General features: G+C 29.9%; 1 protein-coding gene across 2 annotated transcripts in view; it reads left to right on the top strand.

Moving 5' to 3' along the window:
* Positions 1-24,270, top strand: part of LOC106692764 (uncharacterized) — a 152,578-nt gene that overhangs the window by 104,135 nt on the left and 24,173 nt on the right. For both annotated transcript variants that reach the window (XM_014438891.3, XM_014438890.3), the window contains 2 exons: positions 54-194; positions 11,515-11,838. In XM_014438891.3, the coding sequence (XP_014294377.1) occupies positions 57-194; positions 11,515-11,838 (462 nt within the window). In that variant the 5' untranslated portion in view covers positions 54-56. The remainder of the gene's footprint in view (positions 1-53; positions 195-11,514; positions 11,839-24,270) is intronic.

The following is a 24,270-nucleotide window of genomic DNA, read 5'->3' on the forward strand; positions in this document are numbered from 1 at the left end:
CAAAAATAATAATAAAATAAAATAGTTAGTACATATATTAATTATATTTGCAGGCGATGCTGAGCCATATCCAGTGTAAGGGGATCGCCCTGATCACCCTTCTCCTTGTGAACGCTGTCTTCTCCACACCGCTCATGAAGAGGGACCTGAGTCAGGTATCCGACACAGCTATTGCCGAGGGTTCAGATGGTCAGGTAATTATTATTTACTCGTCTAAAAAATACTTGTGTGTGTTTACGAAATATATATATTCGAATTGTACAATACTAACACATAAATTTAAGCTGAGTTCAAATGTGTTTTTTTAATTTTTAAATAAAGATATCTTTAATATCATTTGTACTTTCACCTACCAGTATATATAGAATATACAGTGAGGGAAAGTGCTGCGATGGTTCAAAATTTTGAAATATTCGTTTTGAGTTTTCCTCGGTCAAAACAATCAAGTTTCGTAAAATGGTCAGTATGTGCTACTGACATTACATATCAAAGGTAAAAAGATTCTGTGACATTTCGGGTATACGAATCCCTGAAACGTCACAGAAACTTTTTCTATTAACTCGACGCACCGAAAGCACCACTTTATAGAATCTATTTTTACATTTGTTCGATTTTCTCAAAAATGGGGCAAACAATTTTAGTTACACTCAAGATACCGCTGTACAATCAGTAGTATTTAATATCAGCTAGGTTAACCTAATTGAAATAGTTTAACCGGGTTTAAATGCCGAATTTTCAAAAAATCTTCCCCTAAAGTGCCTTTAATTTTGATTATTTGAAATTATTAACCATTTTTCATTGTTAACCGTATTAAAAGATGTATAAATATGAACTTTGAGATTTGATAATTAACTAAAGGAGAAAAATAGATACAGCAAACATCAGATTAGAAAGTCGGAGACAGCCGAGTGTGACCGATTTCATCCGATTCCAATCTTACGTACACAGCTTTGTTATAATGTTGTTTTATTGGAAGAAAAAAAGTTGAAATTCATTATTCGCACCTCGAGTCATCTGAAAATAAAAATTAATTATGGTGGTAAGTGAATGTTATGTGATGCGCGAAACATCAGATGTTTTTGTTTTATTTTGACGTTATAAAATACTCAGTAATTGGTTTTTATATCTAGTTTTTAACCTTTCAATTCTACCAATTTGCACATATAATTATATAATCTGTTTTATGTATTATTACATTCAGTTTTATAACAGCTTATTGTATTCAGCTATCAAAAATGTCAATAATTTTAATCCTATATTTTCTAAGATGGAATCTGAATTAAACGCGTGATTATCTCAGATAAATTAATTCACATAAATAGACTTTATATGTTAATTATAAAAAGGCCAGGTTAGTTCTTTATTGGGCCGTCATTCATCTCTAATAATTACCCAAAAATTAATTTTAAAATCCTTTAAAACGTATTATATCCCGACTGTATATTGCCTCAATAATACAGTGATAATTAAAAAATTAAATTGCTCGTAAATCGTATTTTATTCATATTATTGTTTCTTCAACGATAATTTCTCATTCAACTATAGATATATGGGCCAAATTGAGTAATATCAGGAATTCGTCGCGTGTATTCGGGTTAGACAATCGTTACATTCCTGATACAATGGCTTTACCAGTCACGCTAAGTAAATTTGTAGTATAATATACTACCTATATAATTAGGATTATTTACGATAATTACATTTTTCTTCCTTTATTAATTCAAACATACATTTTTAAATATGTAAATAAAAATTCTGAGTACTAAATAAAATGATCATTTATATTTTAATTAGTTTAATGAAAGTTTAGTTCGTGTTTTTAAATTTATATATTGATTCGTTACTTTGTACAATACAAATCTTTATAGAATATATAAAATGATTCTTATGTAGTACACTGAATACGTCTTCAAAATGCATTCCTATGTTCAAAAAATTTTAAGGAAAATCTTAAATTTGAATATCTATTGGATACTGTAGTGCAATATATTTTTATTCTGAAATTTTGACTGTATAGAACGTGATCAGTACACGGTCAATACTTAAACTTAAATTAATCACAATTTTACTATGAGATACTAAAGTTATTCTTATTTTTTAAAATTTAACTTCAAAATAATGTAATAAAATTCTGAAATACCGAGGACAGAAAGTGTGTCAGTATAACTAACCATCACAGTTTGTCATTCGAATGGTGTTTGATGTGTGACGCACAACAGAATATATAGTATGAGATAGCAGGCTAGTGAAAATTATGTAACAGTGAATTGTATTTTATGCTTTTTTAATACACATGAACTAGAGATCAAAATAAATAGAGCTGTCGTTGAATAACGACTATTATTTGAATTTAATAAATTAAAAAATTACAATAAGAGAATTTGACAAGAGAGTTTTGATATGAATTTTCAATATTTAATTTTATGGAGTATCGCCAGAATTTTTATGTTATCATATAAACATTTTTTAGGGAGGTGGTATCAATTAGTTTTTTATTATCTATGTTTATTAGATTTTATTTCTTCTAATTTTAAACCATTATTTTCTATGGTGTTATTTATTATTATTAGGGTATTTAATACCTCCATTAATAAAGCATTATTATCTTGAGAATATTTAATATAAAGTTCTTGAAAATTAAGACTAAAAATAAAAAAAAGATTCTTTGTGGAAAATGATTAAGATAAATGATTTAGGTTGCATTTTTACTTAGTTTTTACTTAATTGTTCTCCGTTCCGACCATTTATCTCTTCCAAGACTTTTTCTACTACCCTAAAAATAAAATCAAGCTTATTCCTCGATTTTTTTTTTAAATTTATGATAATTAAATTTTAAAATTTTTGGATCAGAAGCCCTCAAAAGACGGGTTTTCTTTTTTTATATATATATATAATTATATTTAATAGGGATACTATCATTCGAATGTTATAATTGACTCACTCTTTCCCATAATCAATTTCTAGATTCTCTAAATTACAAATTAAAGGACATTATGTATAGCGACAGAATTCCTATATCTTTATCCGATTAAAAATAGTTATAGAATATTTTTATTATATCATACTTATGATGATATAATAAAATATATAGTATATTTACACGCGCGCGCGTTTGTGTGTGGGTTTGTTTGTAGATGCAAAAAAGAGGTATTGTAATCGCTTTTTATATCCCCTTATAGTCAAACATTAATCTACACCTGTCAAAATGTTACATGACAATAAGTGGATTGCATTACAAAATATTCCTCTACATATTGCAGATTATGCAGGCATGAGGGAGAAAAATGCCCCATCGCTACTCATCCAGTTTAACTACATTTTGATTACGAGAATAGATCTCTCGTCCAAGTCTTTTTCAATTTCTTCCATTGTATCTATTCAAGTACTTTGGTTGGGTTACTTACTTTTTGGGTTTCTAAAGGGTTCCTTAAAAATTATCAATATATTTTTCCACTTCTAACTTTTTTTTTCCACCTTTTCTTCAGCTCTGTTGGATCCGGCAGCGAGTTCTTGCTCCACACACCCTTCTTTCTTAATTTTTTGTTCCCTTAGATGCGTTTATTATCAAATCGATGACAGTGATATTAGTAAAAAAAATATGTACACCAGTCAATTGCCCATAACTTCATCTTATTTATCAGCGATTTAATTCTGTGAAAATATTTTTAAATTTTCCTAGAAAAAATAATTTTTTTTTATTTTAATAACAACTTGAAAATACCCGTTTTCCAAAAATACACCACTAACAGGGTCGGTCACTAACCAGTTTCAGGTTTCGTAATGCTGGAAACCCGGGTTGGATGACCCAGCCAAGGTCCTCTGCCGCTAACATACTTCTCGCTCCACTTTCGAAAGCAATTACTTTCGCTGTTCCAGATCGGCATTGCTTCCTTCACGGCTCTCTAATAATCCTGCTGATTGCGATTGCGTCATTCCATTTTCGAATCATCGATCAGTCACTTCCAAGGCGCACTACTGGTAAAGTTCATTGGGGCCTTTATAGTTCAAAATTATAAGTTTTTGTGATCTCAACGATGACTATATAAAAATAATAATAATTAAATACAATTTAATTATTCTTACATTAAATAAATGTTTTTGATTAGCACTCGCTTTTTGCCGATGATGGTCATTTCCATCTCATCTATTTACTATTTTTCTAATAATTGAGTCTCTTCTAAACATGTTCATGGAAAGATTAAATTAATAAACATTCCATTCTAAAAGATCCTAATTTTCCAACAAAAATATTACGACAAACAATAAAAGCATTTTGGCTAAAGTACATAATTGTACACACTGAGTTATTCAACTTTTTCTTACGTTTAGATTAAGCCGGACAGTCGTATCAACAGACTGATTTAAGAAATTATAAAGGCCACTTTGCCCTACGATACTAGAAGGAGACTAAAAAGATGCTGGTTGAGTGATCTTCTATTTTCACATAACTAAACTATAACAGGAGAAGGCGCTAGTAGATACCCAATGTTAGTGATTCCCAACCTTTCTTATGGTCGCAGACCCCTTTTGGTATTAGTAGAAAAATTATGGAACCCTTTTGGTAGAAGAAGTGGCGGAAACCCTACATCATCATTCAATACAGGGTGTCAAATACTGTATTTTCAGGTAAAACTAATAAATATCAGGATTCCTACACAAAACCTCTGCCTAATTAAAGGGAATTTAGATGGTAAGATTCAAAACTGTGTTAAGTTCAGGTGGAGTGATTCATTCGAAATTATATTGCAAACCCCTGAAAGAGGCTCGAGGAACCCCAGTCGGGAATCACTACCCACATGCCATTCTGTAATCCATTTGAAAATTGTCAATTCTTATAATATTGAGAAGAGAAAAAACGTTTAATATCCCGTGTATATAACAATACTTTATATTTTATACATTAATTTAAACAAATAAAATCTATGAATAAAATGAAACCCAAGTTTATGGACGTGATACGACCAACAAAAAAACAGAAGTGGTAAATCATTTATAGTTGAATTTATACAGAGTTTATATCTGCTCAAACTGCTACTAAATTGAAGTCCTTAAGGGCCATAAAGTGGGCCGTGTAATAAAAGAGAAATATAGAGAAAACACATAAAAAGTCAATTTCAAGAGGAAAATAGATATAAATCAAATCACGGACTTATAGGAGTATATTTCCGAATAAAATAGTATATATGAGATAAAATAAAGCAAGTATAGAAGTTATGTAATAATTATAAAAAAATTGTACAACTAATATAAAGAGTATGGCCGGGGAAGAGGGAGGACAACAGAAAGTCAGCTATCATAAAAAAGATATATATCAAATTTTTAAAAATATATACTCATATACATCTGCATACACCTATACTACCAATGTTATTCCTTCCCGATACTTTCATAGAAGAAAAAGACAGTAAATTTATCTAAACGCTAATAAATTTCAACTTTTCCAATTCTCTCATCTATCTTAACCTCCGATTTTATTTATAGAAATACAATGTTCTCACTCAATAATTTAAAACTTATTAAAATTATCGTATATTCCCTTAGCTTCTTCAATAAATATTAAATGTAAGTAAATTATGATTACGATCTCCTTAAGAATAGTTGTTTTAAAGATATTTCCTTAAAATAATTCACTCTTATATTTTTTGGTATATGTATTGATCTGTCCCTATAGGTCGTAGAGTGATATAAATCATAAAGCCTTCTCCAAAAAACGTCTGGCTTCTCTAACACAAAAATTTTGTTTCTAGTTAGTTTCTGAAATTAGCGCTTATAAACAATTAAATTCCGCAGCTTTAAATATTTATATATTTTAGTGACATTTAACGTCTCTTGTCAAATAAAATCAAAAAGATTTAACCGTTACCGCGAACAGAACAGAGACAATTAAAAAAGTTGTTTAATGATAATAACTATGGAGAAATCATTCTTATTTTGATGATTAAAGAAAAAGTATATTTTTTAAAACTTATGTAAGAATTTATAGTTTATTTCATAAGTCTACATTAAAAATTATATAAGATTAAATAATTCTTTTAAAAATATAGGATTATTAGACATTTTAAATAGCATGTTATGTCGATAAAATTTATTATTTGATTATTTGTATTATTAAATATTAGAATGATTTTTGTTAAGAGATCGGAACAATGTAGTCTAAATCAAATTCCGATCACCATAAACTTGTAATTAGCGATTTATAACAGCAATGAGAACTTGTAAAATGTGTTACTTTACTTATACAAAGTGGACTAAGTTTATAAAGACTTAAAAGCTAATTAGCAATGATTTTTAAACATAGATAGACAGCAAATTGATAATGATTCAATTTCACATAATCAAGCGGATCTAGTCATTTCTTTGTGGGAATCCATATCCATAAGGAATACTAGACTCGCCAGAGAAAATTATTTTAATTTAAATATTAGTGGAAGTGTTTTTTAATAATTACTAAATTCGATAAATGTCAAATGCCATAATATAGACAATCCAAATAGACAGTATTTTAATAGTTACAATTATAAAATAAATCATATAATTATAAATCCAGAAAGTCATCTCAACCAGCTTGAACAACAATCAATCAACATACCATGTATTAAATAAAAAAAAATTATTTGACGTAATTTAATTTTATATTTATGATTATATTTTATCTCTTAAATTTCATGTTGTTTCGGTTTATATATTAAATTATATTTCTTATATGAATAATTAATGTTTTCTCATTTATTCAAATATTTCTGGAATGAATTAATATTAAATATAAATTATTAATTTGCAATTTTATTTTCTCATTTTATGTATTAATTATGAAATAAAAAAAAAAATGTTCGTCAGATGGAGTTATGATGTTAATTGTTAATGTTAAAGGCTATCTATTGCATGACACAATGTAATGTTACGTTTATTCCTTGCAACGTAGTTTTCAGAATTCTTTTATCTACTGATTTCCTATTTAGATTTGAGTATCATAATATCATGCTACTTTATGACATTCACTTTTTTGTTTCGATAAAGTTAAGCTTAGTGATGAAATATTTCATTAATCAAAATATTTACTCATAACTCAATACAAAATAATTACTCGAGGAGATTGTAACACCAAATATAATAAGAGGGAATTTTTAAGGAATAAACTGGAAATTGGCGCGGCCTACCCCACGTTGATAATAGGTTTAGCTAATTTCACTCTCTCGATATTAGTGCATGTTTTTAAAGAAAACATGCTACTCGCTATTATTAAACGTTTTCTAGGTAAGACCCCTCAATCATGGAATATGAGATATATATGAGATATCTCCAACACCCAGCTATACATATAGCATACCTCCTATATGTACGTACCAAATACCCACTAAAATCATTACAGGAGGGTATGGGATATGAGATATATGTGCCAGAATTCTATAGTTTAGAACGCTCGGCTATCGTGAGGGGTTGTAATTTGTATATATATACCTATGTATTATATATTATTGTATTTTGTATTAAAATGAAAAATAAAGACGTTTTGAAAATAAAAATGGGATATGAGAGCTAACAAAAAGGGAAGGCGTATTGCGATATTTTTTTTTTAATTGGCTCTAGAATTGTGGAGAAGATGCTTGATGTTTATGTGCATATTTTTTAAATACTTTAGAGATTGGCCATACTTATTTTTATTTTCAACCAAATATTACAGAAGGTTTTCTTTTATGGTAATGTTGTTATAATACTAGTATAATAATACAAACGATGAAATATCTGGTTTTAACACTTATACTTGATGTCTATATTGTTATTATCATACAATACTTTATCGTTTTATATTTTACCGTACCAATGACGAAACTATAGCCGGTAAAAATTGATGGATTTTTGACCTGATTTTGTTTGTCGTTGATTTTTATTTTAAAAATCGTATTCGCTACCAAAATTAAAATAAGAGTTTCCTGGATTTTAATGTGGTTCTGTATTATCTTCACAATAATGATTATTATTCCTTTACAATTACAGCAATTCTGCAACCTAAAGATAACGTTAAATTTGTAATCTCGTTAAAATATTCATGTACGTTGTTGACATCACAGCCAGACCACTATTAATTTCATGCCGTTCAGTTATTAATCAAGTTAATTGAATGAACCTTCGTAATGGACTATTTAGTAGCCCCATAAAGTCCATGGCAATGTTTCTATTTTCTAGGCTATTTTTAGACCCACCCTCATTTTGAAGTTTCTCAGCATCTCTGGGGCGCCTCCTATATCGATTTTGTCTAAAATCTCCTTCTCAATTTTCTCAACTTTAGAATACTCTCCCACTTGTCTTAAAAACCGAATTATTCACCCATAATATATATATTTGATTTATTGAAAAGGATTTAGGGAATGACATAAATTCTTCCTTATTAAAAAACAATAGTTTATTTCATATCATCAGCAACGTTTCGGGAGATTTCCCCCATCTTCAGGCTGCTAAAAAACAAATTCAACAAAACCATAAACATGTGCTTACAACAACACTCATTGTTTTTTAATAAGGAAGAATTTATGTCATTCACTAAATCCTTTTTAATTCCATAAGACTCTTCCAGTAAAAGGATTATTAAAAATTTGATTTATATTTATAATATGCATATTATTACTGATAATAATCTATAATCTATTGATTATAATAATTTATTGCTTCCATAGAAATATTTCAACTGTCTTCAACAGTTCTTAAAATCATCTTTTCTTCCATAGCTTCAAATTTTGACAAACCTCGACAGAAATTCGAATCTAAGACATTAAAATAGTATTGGGAATGATATGACCCCATTGAATTCAAAACTTAGAGTAATAAGTCAAATCTGGAGTAGAAAATTTTCAAATTTCTATTAAGTTTGTGGTAAGGAATAACAGTTTTTTCAGTAAAAAGTAGTCAGTCCGAATAATATTTAATTATTCAAAAGCATTTGAAGTTATCATACTTATTAATAAATTAAATTAGATATTGCGAATAAATTAAAGAATTATTTTTTTATGAACATTAATAATGAAAAGAACAAGCAGACACACTAAGTTATTTTCCCAACGGTTCATATACGATAGTAATGTTTACACTAAAAATCTTCCGAAACCATACTGTACCGCTGAACGAACTATAGGCGTAAATCGTTTTATACTATATACTTGTGTATATATATTGTGTTGGCAATAATTCGCAATTGCTAGATTTAGGGATGTAGATAAATTAATTTAATACAATTGAAAGTTTGATATCAATTAATTATATTTAGTTATTTACACATTGGATTAATAATTATCTATTTAGTTCATAGCGGTAAATAACATTATATAATAATAACTGTAGTATACTATAGATACAATGTTTTTTTTTCGATTTAAACAACTTTAATACACTCCAAAAACTGCTACACCAATAAAATCACACTTTACACAAATAACTAAATCATGTGGCAACACTGGGAGGAGGTTACACAGCTGATTTAGTTGTGTAATTTTATTAGTTTGAATCAATTTAAACAACTCTAATACACTACAAAAATTACTACACCAATAAAATCAATTATAATTTATAATATAAAATTTTTATTTATTTTTTTTTATAAATTTAACGCATGAACTAAATTTTCTCACATAAACACACCTATAGATAGATGTATATATGCTATAATTTAATTTATAGTTTGATCTAAAACTATGCATTAACATATGAAGAGTTAAATCCACCCTTTTTAAATACCATGTTATATTACCTGTTTATTTTATTTTAAATAAAAATTAAACAAAAAATTAATTAGACTGATCAATATGAATATACTTGTTTACATAATAAACATTAAAACGTTTTTATACATTGAATTATTACTTCTTAGTTTTTGGTTATTCTTATACTCGTTTGAATAATTGAAATTAACAATTGATAAGCTAAGTGAAATTTTTGGGGAATTGAAAAAGGGAATTTTGCATGGAACAATATCTTTAAATATCCCTTTCGTTCATTGCTGCTTTTCTTCTAAAACTTCAAATTTAAGTAATTTTAAGAAGTTGAAACTTTGGATTTCTGTGTTAATAATAGGAACATAAAATCATTTAATGCAATTAACTTCAATAGAGCTCTTCAATTAAAGATAAAAGTTTAGGTTCTTAATGAATGTAGTTTAGTTTTTTTTTGTGTGTGTGCGTACCTGAATGTAGATTTCAGGTTTGGTTTAATTTGATTCAAACAAGGTCATATAAGCTTTACATATATTAATGTTATAACGATAAAGATGATATAGATAGGATTTTGACTTTTACTGCATGTTTTGGGCTTTTTACTGCACGAAAATCCGTTCTCTAGTTATTACCTTTTACACAATCAACGTTTTTTTTTTTATGGATTTGAAGACTTTTTGCTGAATTAACACATTGATTAACTCTCTAATTTTAGTTGTTGCGTACCTAATTTAACTCTGAGTTGTAAATTATCTGTGATTAGGAGTGCAGTGGGTTTGATACTTTCTTGAAGTAACTATTAAAATAAATACAACTATCTTGATAAAAGGTTGTAATTTTTTTTTGCACCTTCATTAAAATAAAATTAGTACTTCATAATACATGAAATTTATTATATGTACATTACCGAGTTAAGTATATAAAATTATAAATTGTATTAAAAGAAAAGTATATATAGCATAGTAAGCTCGTAATGAACTGAGTCTCGAAATAAACTGACAAGACGAAATATATAGTTAGCGGGAGACTGCGACTATTGTGGTAAATAAACACGGGAGGTAATACATTTAAATAGATAGAGAAATTTAAGGATTCGTTGTTAACGTTAATTAAAAAAATGAAGCTGAATAGGAAATAAAAGCTTGGTTAAGGGCGGAAATTATTTTTCCGATTCAAAAAAGCTTAGTACTCAGGTAACCAAACTCTTCTAACCAGAGGGTCGAGTTTTTATTCTATGGGACGGCCATAAAAGTCAACTCGCCCAGACTAAAATCGAGCCGGTGCCGCTGCAGACATGAGGTTGCTGAGGTGACGCAACTCCCTCAGCTACAAAAGCATCGAATTACAGGAACTGCTGTGTAATTAAGGAGATTCCATACGGTAAATAAAATGGGAGTGCAATTTCGTTGGGATTAATAACCAACGAATCCCTAAAAAAAAGTTAATGAGCGCTTAGCCGAACAAAATATTTAAGGTGTAGATCGAGAGGTAGCGACGCAGGCAATTAATATTTCGCCAGGCCTTTTAGTTGTTTGTAATTTGACTTTTGTCAAATTTTGGAATCTACATCAAGGTTGAACAGTCCAAGGACGCTTTATGTGTCTGTCCCTGCTATAAAAAAGAGAGTCCTAGAGGTTTGGGGAAATCAAGAACTGCATGATTCTTCTGTGTTACTGTTAGCAACATGACTATGGTTATTATCCAGTGTTGTTATGTGTGAACTTGATCTATTTAATATTTCAATAGATCATTCATAAAATATAGTGGGTTATTTATTATATATGTCTAATTCGCTCACGATTTTTGCTTTCAGAGAGCGCTGCTGCTGGACGAAGATGTTTTCGGTGGCCACGAAGAGGGCGATGGAAGTGGTGCTAGGGAAAAGAGGCTGCTACAGCTGAAAGCCTTCGGACTGGGAGCGGGCCTGAAGGCAGCGGGGGCCGGCCTCAAGGCAGCAGGAGCCGGGGTTAAAGCCATCGGAGTCTCCGCTGCCAAAGCAGTCGGGAAGAAGGCGCTGACAGCAGGAGTGGCCGTTGGGGCCAAGGTGGCCAAGGGAGCGCTCACTGTCGGAGCTACTGTCGCAAAGGCTGCCATCACCGTTGGAATCGCCAAGCTTCTACTGTCGCTCGTATTCGGGGTATGTCTTTGTCTTAATATGGTGTAAGTGTCGATGCTCTGCGTATAACAAAAGCTACCTATCGCTTTATTTCTTTCTGATAGCATTACTTGATGAATATCAGGTTTCTCACTTTGCAATCTGTCAGATGTCAATAGATAGCCAACTTCCAATAGAGTCAATAGATAGCCAAAAGAGATAATAATAGAGTTAGGTAATTTTAATATCAATTAAAATAACCTTAATTTATTCTATTTAAAAACCATCTTAAGATACTCTCCTTCGAAAACAGATGGAGAAGATTCAAATCTAAACTGAAACAGAATGCAGCTATCGAGTGGCTCTTATTCCTCTCCCGCGCTCATGGACACAATAAGTGGCCCGCCTTTTTCGGCTTCACTTTTCTTGCCAGCTTATTTTTGATCGAATATGCCGATATACTAAACATTAAAAAAAGATGTTATTATAGGCAAAATTACATAAATAAAATAAAATAAAAATAAATAAGTAGATAAAAATAAATTAATATAGCTATTAATTAATATTATTAATTTGCACAACCTTGAAAATCTCCCTTTCAACCTTGTCTCAAGGACACGAAAGGACTCCAGGAGATCTCAGTGCCTCTCTCTCTCAATCGCATTAATGGGGTTCGAGAGATGGCGCTTGAAGGACCCTCAGTTCTTGTTGGAAACTACATTATCTATCCATGCTAAAGGTTTTAAATTTTTCGCAAAATAAATGCTTGTAAAAAAAAAAAATATTAGTTGATATTTAAATTACTTAAAAATTACAAAATGTATAATGATAATGTGGATGTAATAATGTATGTATAATGTATGATCTGTGGATACAATTTATTGCCTTATTTAAACAATGACATTTACTTTTCTCGCTTTTATATTGATCTTATTTGAAGGCTACTTATACAATTCCTACTTCTACCATTTGAATATCAAATACTCAGAAGCTATTCCTAGTAGCTTATATATTACCAATACGTTATTTACCTAAATTTACTTATGTAACATAGCTATGTGGCTGAAGATTGAGCAATGTCTTAGCGGCTTGTGCTTCTTTCAGTCAATACTCCTTTCCTCAGCTTTGATTTGAAAAGCAGAGACAACTCCCTGAGAATGAGTTCCGTAATCCACTATACATTTCCAAACAATCAGGACTGTATAAAGGGATAATTACATAGCAACGTATCGAATGTACTTCTCCTGAGGTACTTTACCGTTACGAAATCGCTGTTCTCACTAAAAGCATAGCTTAAAAGATAAAGGTGCTTATTCATGAAAGGAATCTGGCTCCTAAGCTTAGTTGCGTTCCCTTCTGCTTCCTCCATCTTGTCGGTGTGATCGATACTTACAGGTAACAAATATGGTGTGAGGTAAACCGTTATTATTCACTCTTTTATTTTATTTTTTAGCTTATTTGAAAACTAATATAATAATTAAAATAATAAACTATTTTGTCCATTTCTTTTTAAGTGTTGCATTGATTTAATCACGAGTAATCACTTATAATAATTATGATTTAACACTGATTCATTTATTTAATTCGTGGTGTTTTGTTTGTCTTATCAAAAGCAAGGTCACGGACAGAGCGTCAAGTACCATTCAGGTTATTTCGTGCCCGCACGGGCAGAGCAAGGCGTTCAAACGTCTACCAAAGATATCTAAGACTACAGCTAGATTCTTTGCTTCCTTCGTTTTCTAAGATTATTTTAACTGAAGAAGGAGACGCGGTTTAGTTTCGAATTCAGTTTGCCGTCGACTTTGAAACCGATCCCATAATTCTTCTGACCAGAGTTTAGTGCTTCATCAATTCTAAATTTTGTGAATTATATAAAATTGTATATTTGCTATCCAACCTGGATAGTAGTAATAGTAATTACTCGTCAATTCAATAATTATTGAAATTATTTATAGTTATAGTTTCAATTTTCCTTTCCATATTAGTTTAGAAAATTATGATATTTATTCGAATAGTTAATTGAAACCCATTTTAGAATAAAATATCCCTTGTGAAACTAAAAACATTTTATTAAAGTGAAAAAAAAAAATAAGAAGGAAAGAAATATTTAATTTATGTACTAATAAACCTTATACATGTAACTTAAAATAACAGTAAAATAAATTTTCCTAGAAAAAATAAATAATTAAAATTTGAAGATGATAGTTATTAGTTATTAAAATTAGTATTTACTTGAAAAAAAAAATGTTTTTTATTAAATTAATATTTTTTTTCCACTCCTAGGGTGGAGTGCAGTTTCTCCCAACTGCTTCGCTCTGGGTACGCCTATAGAAAGGATACCCCTTCTTTAGCTTGATGATAGGATTAAATTATTTACTGTAGGAAGATAGTCCGGGTCGCGGTCAATAAAGGTACCAAATTAGTAGAAAAAACTACAATAAATAGTAACTAACGTTTCGCCCCACTTTGCAAGGCTTCGTCAGGGTTGTCTTATTGAAACAAGGATGACAACTGACCAAAAGTCAGCCCTACAAACCCTGTAAAGTATGGTTAATACGCTGGTAATAATAAATATTTTTTTCTACTATTTTGGTTCCTTTATTGACCGCCATCCGGACTATTTTCCAACAATAAATAATTTAATCTTATCATTTTACCCCCTTGAGGCTAAAAAGGGGTGTCCTTTTCATGGGAGTACTCAGAGGGAGGCAGGAGGGGTCAGCTGCCCTCCCACCTAGGAGTGAAAAAAATTTTAATTTAATAAAAAAAAATTTTTTTCAAGCAAATACTAATTGTGACAACTAATAAAGCACTGCGACAATTATATAATGTTCTTAAAATTTTGGTTTCATTCTCATTTTCTGAGCTAAAATGTCAAAACCTGACTGACTATGGCTTGCCCTCCCCTCTAATTATGGTCCTGAGTACGCCCTTGGTCCTACCCCTTTTCTATTGTGTCCTTTTGATTAAAAATTTAAAATTACCTCGAACACAAAACTATCCCATGCAACTTAATAAGCCATTCTGGTTATTTAAATTCCTCGCCTTTGAAGTCCGACCCTCTTCCGTTCAGCTTTCTATTGGAGAAAGGAAATTAAAAAACAATTGAATAATTGAATAACATTATACCTTTTGTGGTTCCGTAAATTAGATACTCTCGCTTCTTTCGCCTTTCAATTGATTTTTACTAGAACCGTAGACTTCTTGTATTATAGAAGCAAATGGATAATTTCCGTTTTGCTTTTTTGTGTATTTTTGCTTGCTTTTTATTAAAAAAAAAAATATATTAGAATCCTTTAACGGATATCATTATCTTTTAGATGGTGTTAGTTATATTCAAATTTCTATCTGCACTTTTCATAAATACCACGTAGAATTGACTATTTATTAATTATAAAATCCAAGAGAATACCTTGGATCTTTAGTAGTGCTAGTAGAGGTGATAGCATCATGAGTATTACCCTCTCAATTATTTTTGAGAGAAAGTGTTGTCGTTACTATTTTATTACTAAGATGAGAATCAATAATATGATGCTCATTTTTTGTAGAGTCGATTGGCCCAAGAAGCACCTCTACAAAAATCTCGGGTTTGTCCATCAGCAACTCTACTGTTTTACTCTCACGTTAAATTAAATAACTAATTTACTTACAATTGCTTGGCCTATTCAACTACTGGAAAATTTTTTGCTTGTACTGATAACTTACAAAAACATTTGAAATGACAAGAAAAAATAATTATACAGTTTTTCTATTTCAGGCACTTTTTAAATATTGATTAAACTATCTTAAAGTCTCCTTTTTCCATTTTAAGCTAATATTTCAAAAGTGATATAGTACCGTCTCCTATCTAAGCTTTTCAACAACAAAAAAGTGTTTTCTTGTACACCCCTGAAGAAAAATAAAACAAAAAAAACTTTTCCTATCCTTTATAACCTTAATAACATCATATAAAAAATGAAATTGAAATGTAACAACGTTCATGTTCATGTTTTAAAATGTAACAACGTTTCAGATAAAAACAAAACCCCACCACACAGACCCTGTTGAACTCAAAACTTTATTTTAAATTGGGCTTTGAAAAAAAAAAAGGAAAAAAAAGCCTTTTCCACTACTAGTGGTATGCTCCAATACCATTAAATATCACACAGATTAACTGTCAAATAAAATCAATACTCATTCACTACATTCATGTTTTAAAATGTAACGTTTCAGAAAAAAATTCAAAGTTCAAGATAAAACTCTACTACCCACTACACAGACTCAATTAAACACAACACTTTATTTCAAATAGGAACTTAGAAGGAAAAAAAATTATCTTTTTCCGTTCAGTTCTATACGCATATCATTATGTCAGGATATACGATAACATTAAATGTACCCCACAAGAGATACGTTGAGGTTGTGTTTCCCTTGGCATAAGGATTCTTGTGAATCCTATCCTCAGAAACGTTACCTCATCATGTAACTGCCTCATCTTGTTAGCTGTAGTGCAGCTCATTTAGGCACCTCTTAAACTATTTTCGCTTTCGCATAAATCTAATAAATTATTGCCTTTCCTTACATACCATTTTTTTTCAAAAGTAACTATTTCTTTGGTAAATGCAGTAACAGCTCCGTCCGCAATTCCGTCTATTATTGATATATTTCTTGATAAGTCCATTCGGAATGTTTCTGTTGAAAATCCATGAATTACGCTGATCCCAGCTTTGACCGGCAGCCCTTGTAACTTTGACTTTATGATTTTTGGGAATTGTTAGAAACCAGGATTCTGATTAAACTAATTTCAAAGGAGTCGATAAGAGTTTGAGGTTCAGGCCAGTAATGTGCATCAAGCATCTTTTTCCGACGATGACAACTTCATTAGGGGATTTAATTTGGCTATTGTTAACTTTTAGTTAAAATTCTTTTTAGAACGATTTATTTATTAGGTAGGATGGCCGAAATTACTTTTATTTAGTTCAACATAAAATTATCTCTATGATGCAATGCAAGTAGCGGAAATGTAACCCACACAACTGGTCTTGTAAGTGAAACTTAAGACTTTCCTAACAGGGGAGAATATATTTTTTTTAAATCATACGCATTTTGTAATTTATTTTATATAAGTTTATTCAGAAAAGAGATTATTCCTTCTGTTAAAAATTAATTTACATTATGGCCTGAAATTAAAATATTAAAAAAACATAGATTGTGATTTATTCTAATACTTATAAATGATTTTTGATTTAGTCCTGATTCTTATTGGTGCTGTAGAAACGGAAACTTGAGGGAAGTCTGAAAGACGATACGGCTTCTTGACTTTTATTGAAGAAGGCAATTTCATTCCCAGTTTCTGAAAAGCACTTCGGTGCCATATGGGCCCACGTAAGATCCATAGTAGCACCCATTCTGGAAATTGGTGGTATCATCTAACGCGAAGTGTTCTACCTTTTTGCTTAGTGGCTTTAGCCAAAGTCAAAGTTACCTGAAAGAAAATATGCGGACTTCGACAAAACATAGTAATCATCGCAGTGTGATAGAATTTGACACAAATTCTCCTTAATATTTTTTCTTGAATAACTTAATATTTTTATCAGTATAAAAATAAATCGAATCAAAAATATGTTTACCGAGAGAATTTTATTACATAATCAACATTTATTTATCTATTTATTTTTTGGAAACGCTGCAAGATAGGGTATATACATTTTCAGAATATTTTAAGATGAATTGAACTGCTAAATGTTAGAAGGGCTGTTCTCCACTGCACCCAACTTTTGGGAAGTTAAAAAAAAATAATCAACTTAATTCTACTAAGTCGTAACAAAACGTATTTTTTGAACTAATCAACGTGCCCTAGAAAAGATCTCGAATTGGATGGAATTGTGCTCTTTTAACATCTAACAAAATTTTTAATTGAAACTTTGTTATTTTTCCTCCTGAAAATAGCTAAATTGAGGTTGTTGAAGTTTCGCATAAATTTAAACGACTGTAGTGGCCATATCGATACAGTTTTCAATACTTTTTCCAAGGATCTTTTGAAATAAATGATCATTAAAGGTTTATGTTGTAAAAATAATAATTCTTAAAAATTGAAAGATATACGTTACAAGGCATAATATCACCAAAATGGTTTTATTTTCTATGTGGATAGTTTTTTTAAGAATTTTCATTTCGCAATATAATGCTATATTATAAAACACGACTACAAATAAATTGTTGGTTGCCTCCTCACTCCTTATGTGGTTTTAATTATATTTGATGACACAATCAAATTACGTGATCCGGTATTTGAAATTGTTTTCATGTAGTCATTTTTGCTCTCTGATGACACAAAAATCTTAAATTCCTCCATATTCTATCCAATACTTTCACTTAGTACTCAATAATCCGCTTGACCCTTAAATACTCTAAAGGAGCTAATAACCCTTCACAAAACTGTTACCTCAACACCCCGAAGTCGAGTCGAGTAGGTAGATGTGAGTTGGCGTATTGTTAAACTTTAGGCCCGATCATGGAATTTTAAAAATAATTGGTAGTTCTAAGCTGATTTTTAAAACCAAAAAATATATTTTTTCTACCTAAATGCTAAGATAGTAAAATATGACATGACCAGTCTTACTAGTCTAATTTGATATTGTTATATGTTTATTTATACAATATTTATTGTTAGGGAATAACACTATGCAAATAGAGGATATCTCACAAACATAACATTATTAAATTTATTTTAAAAAACATTATTTTGTTGGGGGGAGGGGAGAGGAGGATCTAAATTAATAAAAATGATAATAACATAAATTTACTTAAAATTTAAAATGAGGGTGTTTGAAGTAATTTTAAAATTAACTAGTCGTAGTCCATGGTCTAACCCCCGTTAAATTAGAATAGTTTTATATTTAGATAGAATCTAGTTCTATATACCATATGAGCTGATAACTAAATGCATCTGATTACCTGATTAACATTCCAAATTTATGAGGAATTAACAAAAGGAGTCTAATCATTAAAAAATATATATAAATAAAAATTTAAAAAAAAGCCTAATTAACATGTTGATGTTTTAATCATTGGGAAAAAATCGAAAAATAATTTTTATTTCTTTAAACCACTCCATTTAATAATAAAACGTGGAAAACAGATTGCAGTAAATAATTACTGCACAAAAAAACCTGAACGATTTGGGTCCACAAAAAAAAAAAAAAAAATGGAAAAACTAGAGTCTTATTTTTATCCCATACTATATACACCTCTAAATCATATTAACTCATTAAAGCATTAAACAATCAATTTGCCCTCTACTCTTAAAACCGGATAAAGTCTCGTGAGTTATCGAACTTCATTTCACGTGAAACTTTTAATGAACAAGGAAGAGACCTTATCCTGAAAGGTTAATAGCAAAGTTTAATTCTAAAGACGACAGAGGTTAGGGACCGTTTATAAGAACTTTTACTGCAGGGAATAAGGATTCTAATTAGAACTTTTCCTGAAATAATACAACTATTGTAATTTAACCAATATATATTGAAACGAACAACACTTTTATTAACATTTGTTTTATACGCTCGCTATATGAATTATGTCTTAAAGAATGAGGAGAAGATGGTTGGGGGTGCGGTCAATGAAAAACACAAATAAGTTAATCGTACTTATTTGTGTTTCACTTTGACCGCACCCCCAACCATCTTCTCCTCATTCATCATCCACTGTCAACTATCTCTCATAATTATGTTTTAAAGAACTTTCATAATGAGATATTCTTAAACATAATTACAATTAAATTGTAGGTTGGTTCCTTATTGCATATATGGTCTAATTAGGTTTTATATACTCATTTTTTATCTTATTTTAATTATAACTAAAAAATATTAAAAACTTAAATAATTAAGAAATAACGTGGTATGGAAAAAATACTGGTGCATGAAACAAATTTTGAAAAGTGAACGGTTTTGGAAACATGGCATACCCGGTAATTTTATATGGATCTGAGACATGGTCAGCAATAGAAAACAATTATGAAACATTAAGCAGGACACAAAAGCAATATTCAAGAAGTATGTCAGGCCTCTGAATAAAAGACCTCACCAGAAAAAAAAAGTACATTATAGAATTTAGAATATTAAAGCCTAACTGAACTAAAAGAATCAGAACTGAAATAGAGATGGGCTGGACATGTTACCAGACTTAATACGAGTAAGTACTCCAAAATGAAAACAGAGTGGAAGAAAATTATGGATATGAATAGGGACTGGAGTAATAAAGAACTTGTAGTAAATTATTTATTGCCAAGCATAGAAAATATTTCATTTAATCATGGGAGAATTATTATTTTATTTTAAATTCATGTAAAAAAATTTAATGAATGAAGAAGTGGAAATTTTGTAAATTGTTTATAAACGAAACTCTTACCTCTTAAGGGAGAGGCTTTTAGTTCTGTAAAAAAATGTAAATAAATCTGTTACCATTATTATTATTTAATGATTAAAACTATTACCTCACCAGAATTCTAAATAAATCGATGAGTTCTTATTTAACGGTACAAATATATCGTTTCATTAAAAAATGTACAGTTTTAAAAATTTCGGAATGAAACTCGGTAGGTCTTGTTTATGGTGAATGAAGTCCTTGTGGAATATAAATCATCTTAGAAACCTATTCCAGTTACTTTCCAGTGCACTTAACTTAGGAATTTCTAATGGAAAGAAGTATTTTCATTAGTATATGAAATCCAAATCTGTACTGCTACAATCTATGAAGGGTTGAGGGTTAGTACTTTTTAAGGAAGTACTGTTAAAAGACCAACGGTTGTGCAAGGAGGTGATTTGGTCAGAATAACTTTTTAAAAAGAGTTACATCATTAAATTTTCAAAACTCTCGATAAAAAGGAAATTGTCAATCGAGTCTTGAACATCCTGTATAATTTAACACACTACAAATACCAAGATATTAAATGCATAAATACTATACTTCCTCTTCCCTTCGTTTTGCATGAGTTTCCAACTCTCAAGATGTTCCTCACGACACAGATCGTTCTCACACTGGAAAATCCATACCTTAATTGTCTTTCATTAAAGGATGATGCTAATGACGGACGTTCATCTCCTTTCCGGCGTCTGTGTGCCCTCTTTGAGCCTGTAGAGTTACATCACTCGAGTGAAAGTCACGTCATGCAAATCGAGAAAGTCTTGCTCCCGTATCTTAAGGTCATATGAATCCTTCAAAGAATTACGAAGAAAAGTCGATTTTAGAAAATGTATTATTGTGTATTACTTGCACAAAGTAAATTAGTTCAATAATTGTATTTAAAAAATGGGTATCCATAATTAGATTTACTGTATTCTGGTGTTTTTTAAAGGAATATATGAAATCAGATTCTAGTAAAGATTCCTCTAAAGAATATTAAATAACTGGGATCAGTGAATATGATTTACGATTTAAAAATAACAAATTAATTTTTTTTTTAATCGGCCTAAACATGTTCATTATCTTCAAGGTTACAAGACCTAAACCATTGTTAAAATAATAATATTTCAAAATGGTGATATGATAGACGAAAATTTTCAAAATCAGATAATAAACAAAGGTGAAAATATAGATGAATAGGAATAAGTGAATAAATGCTGAATAATCATTAAGCATTTTTTGGCTGACAATTCTATACTCTATAAGAGACCCTTCTCCACCATTAAGTTAATCATCGATAAATATTTGTTTAGTAATATAACCCCTTAAAAAATAACAAATTACTAGTACAAATAACTAGTACAAAAATAATTGGAACAACAAAAAGAAAACAAACTAATAAGTGAAATAGCACTAAGTAACTCAATTATAATATCTAATATCAATAAAATCTAATATTATATAACAATAATAATGCCAATTGGAAAATCACAAAGAAATAAAATAATCTATAAAGAAAATATACTGACCAAGCTAGGATTCACAAAAAGATAAAATGAGATATTTCTAAAAAATTGATAAGGATATTGATTAAATAAAATAGCTTAAAAAACATTTAAAATAATATAATTAGGAATATTATCTAAGAGATCATTGAGTTCTCATTTTGAACGTTCTCAGTAAACTGAAGGTCTGTTTTAACGATGACATCACATAACAAGAGACAATGTGCCATTTTTTACATTCCGGAAGTTCAACAAGATGTCAGAAAATAGATTACTAATGTGATTCGAAATAGATTAACAAAAATTATAAATAAAACTTCAAATTCAAAATTTAAGATTCTTGTAATAAATGCTAAAAACAAACAACGAAACACAAAGCTAAAAAGGTAGGTTATTAAAGCGTACAGGTCCTAAACTCCATTGGCTTTCAGTAACTGTGACACAGTAGAGACAGAAGCGCTGGTATCTCTGGGATCTCATGGATTCCTGCTTTTCCCCACACAAGTGGAAGGATAATTCAGTTATAAGTCCCCAAGGCTGAATATTAATCGTTTCTATGATTATGACTGCGTTCAGATATTAATTTTACTTTAATTTTTTTTTTCAAACGATTATTATGTCAGTATTTAATTTATTTATACATTTTGTGAATTTACTCTTTATTACTTAGGTCCATAATCTTTCTTTAAATATAACTCTGTCACACGAGTTATTTTACTCCTTGTAAAGAGGTTTAATCAAAATAAGGTTTACGCGGAAGTTCACTGTCAAGGTGTCCGTAAACTATCACCCATCATCAAATACTGTGCACTGCCACGATAGTAAATACCGTACAGCCATACAGTTTATACCAAGGTAGAAACAATGAATGTTGTTACGTATATGAACAAACACAATTGACTATAATGTCCATAAAGTCAAAGAATTAGATATCCCTTAAAATGTTGCTGATATGTCTTGGAGAAATAATATATAAAGAAGCGTTGAACTGAAGGAAATGAAAGTCGATTGAACCTTATTGGATAAGACAGGTGAAAGTATAATATCATGGCATAATGTTGAGAAAAGTTGACATTAAAATGCTTAAAAGTTAGCAACCCAGTGTAAGAGGGAAGAGGATTTCTAGAATGTAATTGCTTATGATTTTTTCAAAGGAAAATCAGTGTAGTTACTTCAATGAAAACTTCAAACCATTTAAGCAACTGTAGTTACTTAAACATTGGTTAACAAGGTAGTTACTTAAACAAGGTAACAGAAGGTTAATCTTAGTATTTTATGGGTGGTAGAATAAATTTCTATTTTTCTCCATCCCCACGTTTCGTATAACATGAATGGCCTGGGGGAAGAATGTGAAAAGTCACAATTTTGAAAAAAAAAATGGGTTTTCTGTGTAAAATGCTCCTTTATTTCTCTATAAGGTAATTTATAGTGTTGGGTTGCTAAGCACTTTAATTAGAACACTAGATAAGCCAGATCGAAGTTCCTCAAAGTATGTGAATCGTTTCTATGAGTATGGTTGCGTTCAAGATATTTATTTTACTTTATGTTTAATTTTATTTTATTATTTAGATTTGTATAAGTCTATATTATGAAATATTCACTGTATAAAACATTAAATAAGAAATATGGAATTTTTCAAAACTGCTCTAATGAAAAATGGCGTTTATATCATATGGAAAAAACCTATTAGGTTTATGGCCGGAGCCCTTTTATGAGTATGGATTTAATTATATATCATACAACAGCATTATGTTTTGTTTATTGCGTTCAGTGCCCTTATGTATTTTAACTAAGAAAGGCTGTTCAGTAGAGTTCATTTCAGAGATGCACAGTTTTGAGCTGACAATAATTTTTAACATTTATTGCTATTAATATTCAAGTCGTATTGTCTCAACTTTGGATAAAAACTTCATGTGACTTGTAAATAATATTAATGTATCCAACAAAAAGAAATAAGTTTGAATCGAAATAAAAATTAAAAAATCAATAATAAGAAAAAATTCGTGACCTTTTGGAACAAAAAATTTAAACTCACTTTCCGAAAATTACCTGAAATTATGAAGAAATTAATGTTGCTGCGGGAAGCTGTCAATTCTCAAAAACAAAATGAGGCATAAGCCTTCTTTTTTTCAGTTGATCAGACAACAAAAATTATTTATTATATAAAATATAATTATCTATGATGTCACCTTTACATAATACTTGACTTAAGCCATAATGTAAGGCATTCCATATTATTTTTCCATCACTGAAATAACTTAGATACGAGTACGAACGAACTTTGACATTAATATTACAGTCTGAACGTAAAGAAACCAATTTTTAAGTGCTGGAGCTAAATAAAATTCACCCCATAGAAAATACATCGGCAATTCATTTTAAAAATTAATTTCTATCACAATTAAATCGGAAACTCATTGCTGATGGTTATAAAACACTAATTACCAGTTAATTTAATAAAGTAACGAATTAGGTATATTTTTTTGCTATATACGCCTATAAGTCATAAACGGTGCATCGTAGAAAAGAAGTTAACAGCATTAAATTCTGCGTCGAATAAGTACCATAACTTATTAATTCGGTAAAG

This window comes from Halyomorpha halys, unplaced genomic scaffold, assembly GCF_000696795.3.
Source record: "Halyomorpha halys isolate HHAL.00 unplaced genomic scaffold, Hhal_1.1 Scaffold71.1, whole genome shotgun sequence".
In the NCBI taxonomy this organism is placed as follows: domain Eukaryota; kingdom Metazoa; phylum Arthropoda; class Insecta; order Hemiptera; family Pentatomidae; genus Halyomorpha; species Halyomorpha halys.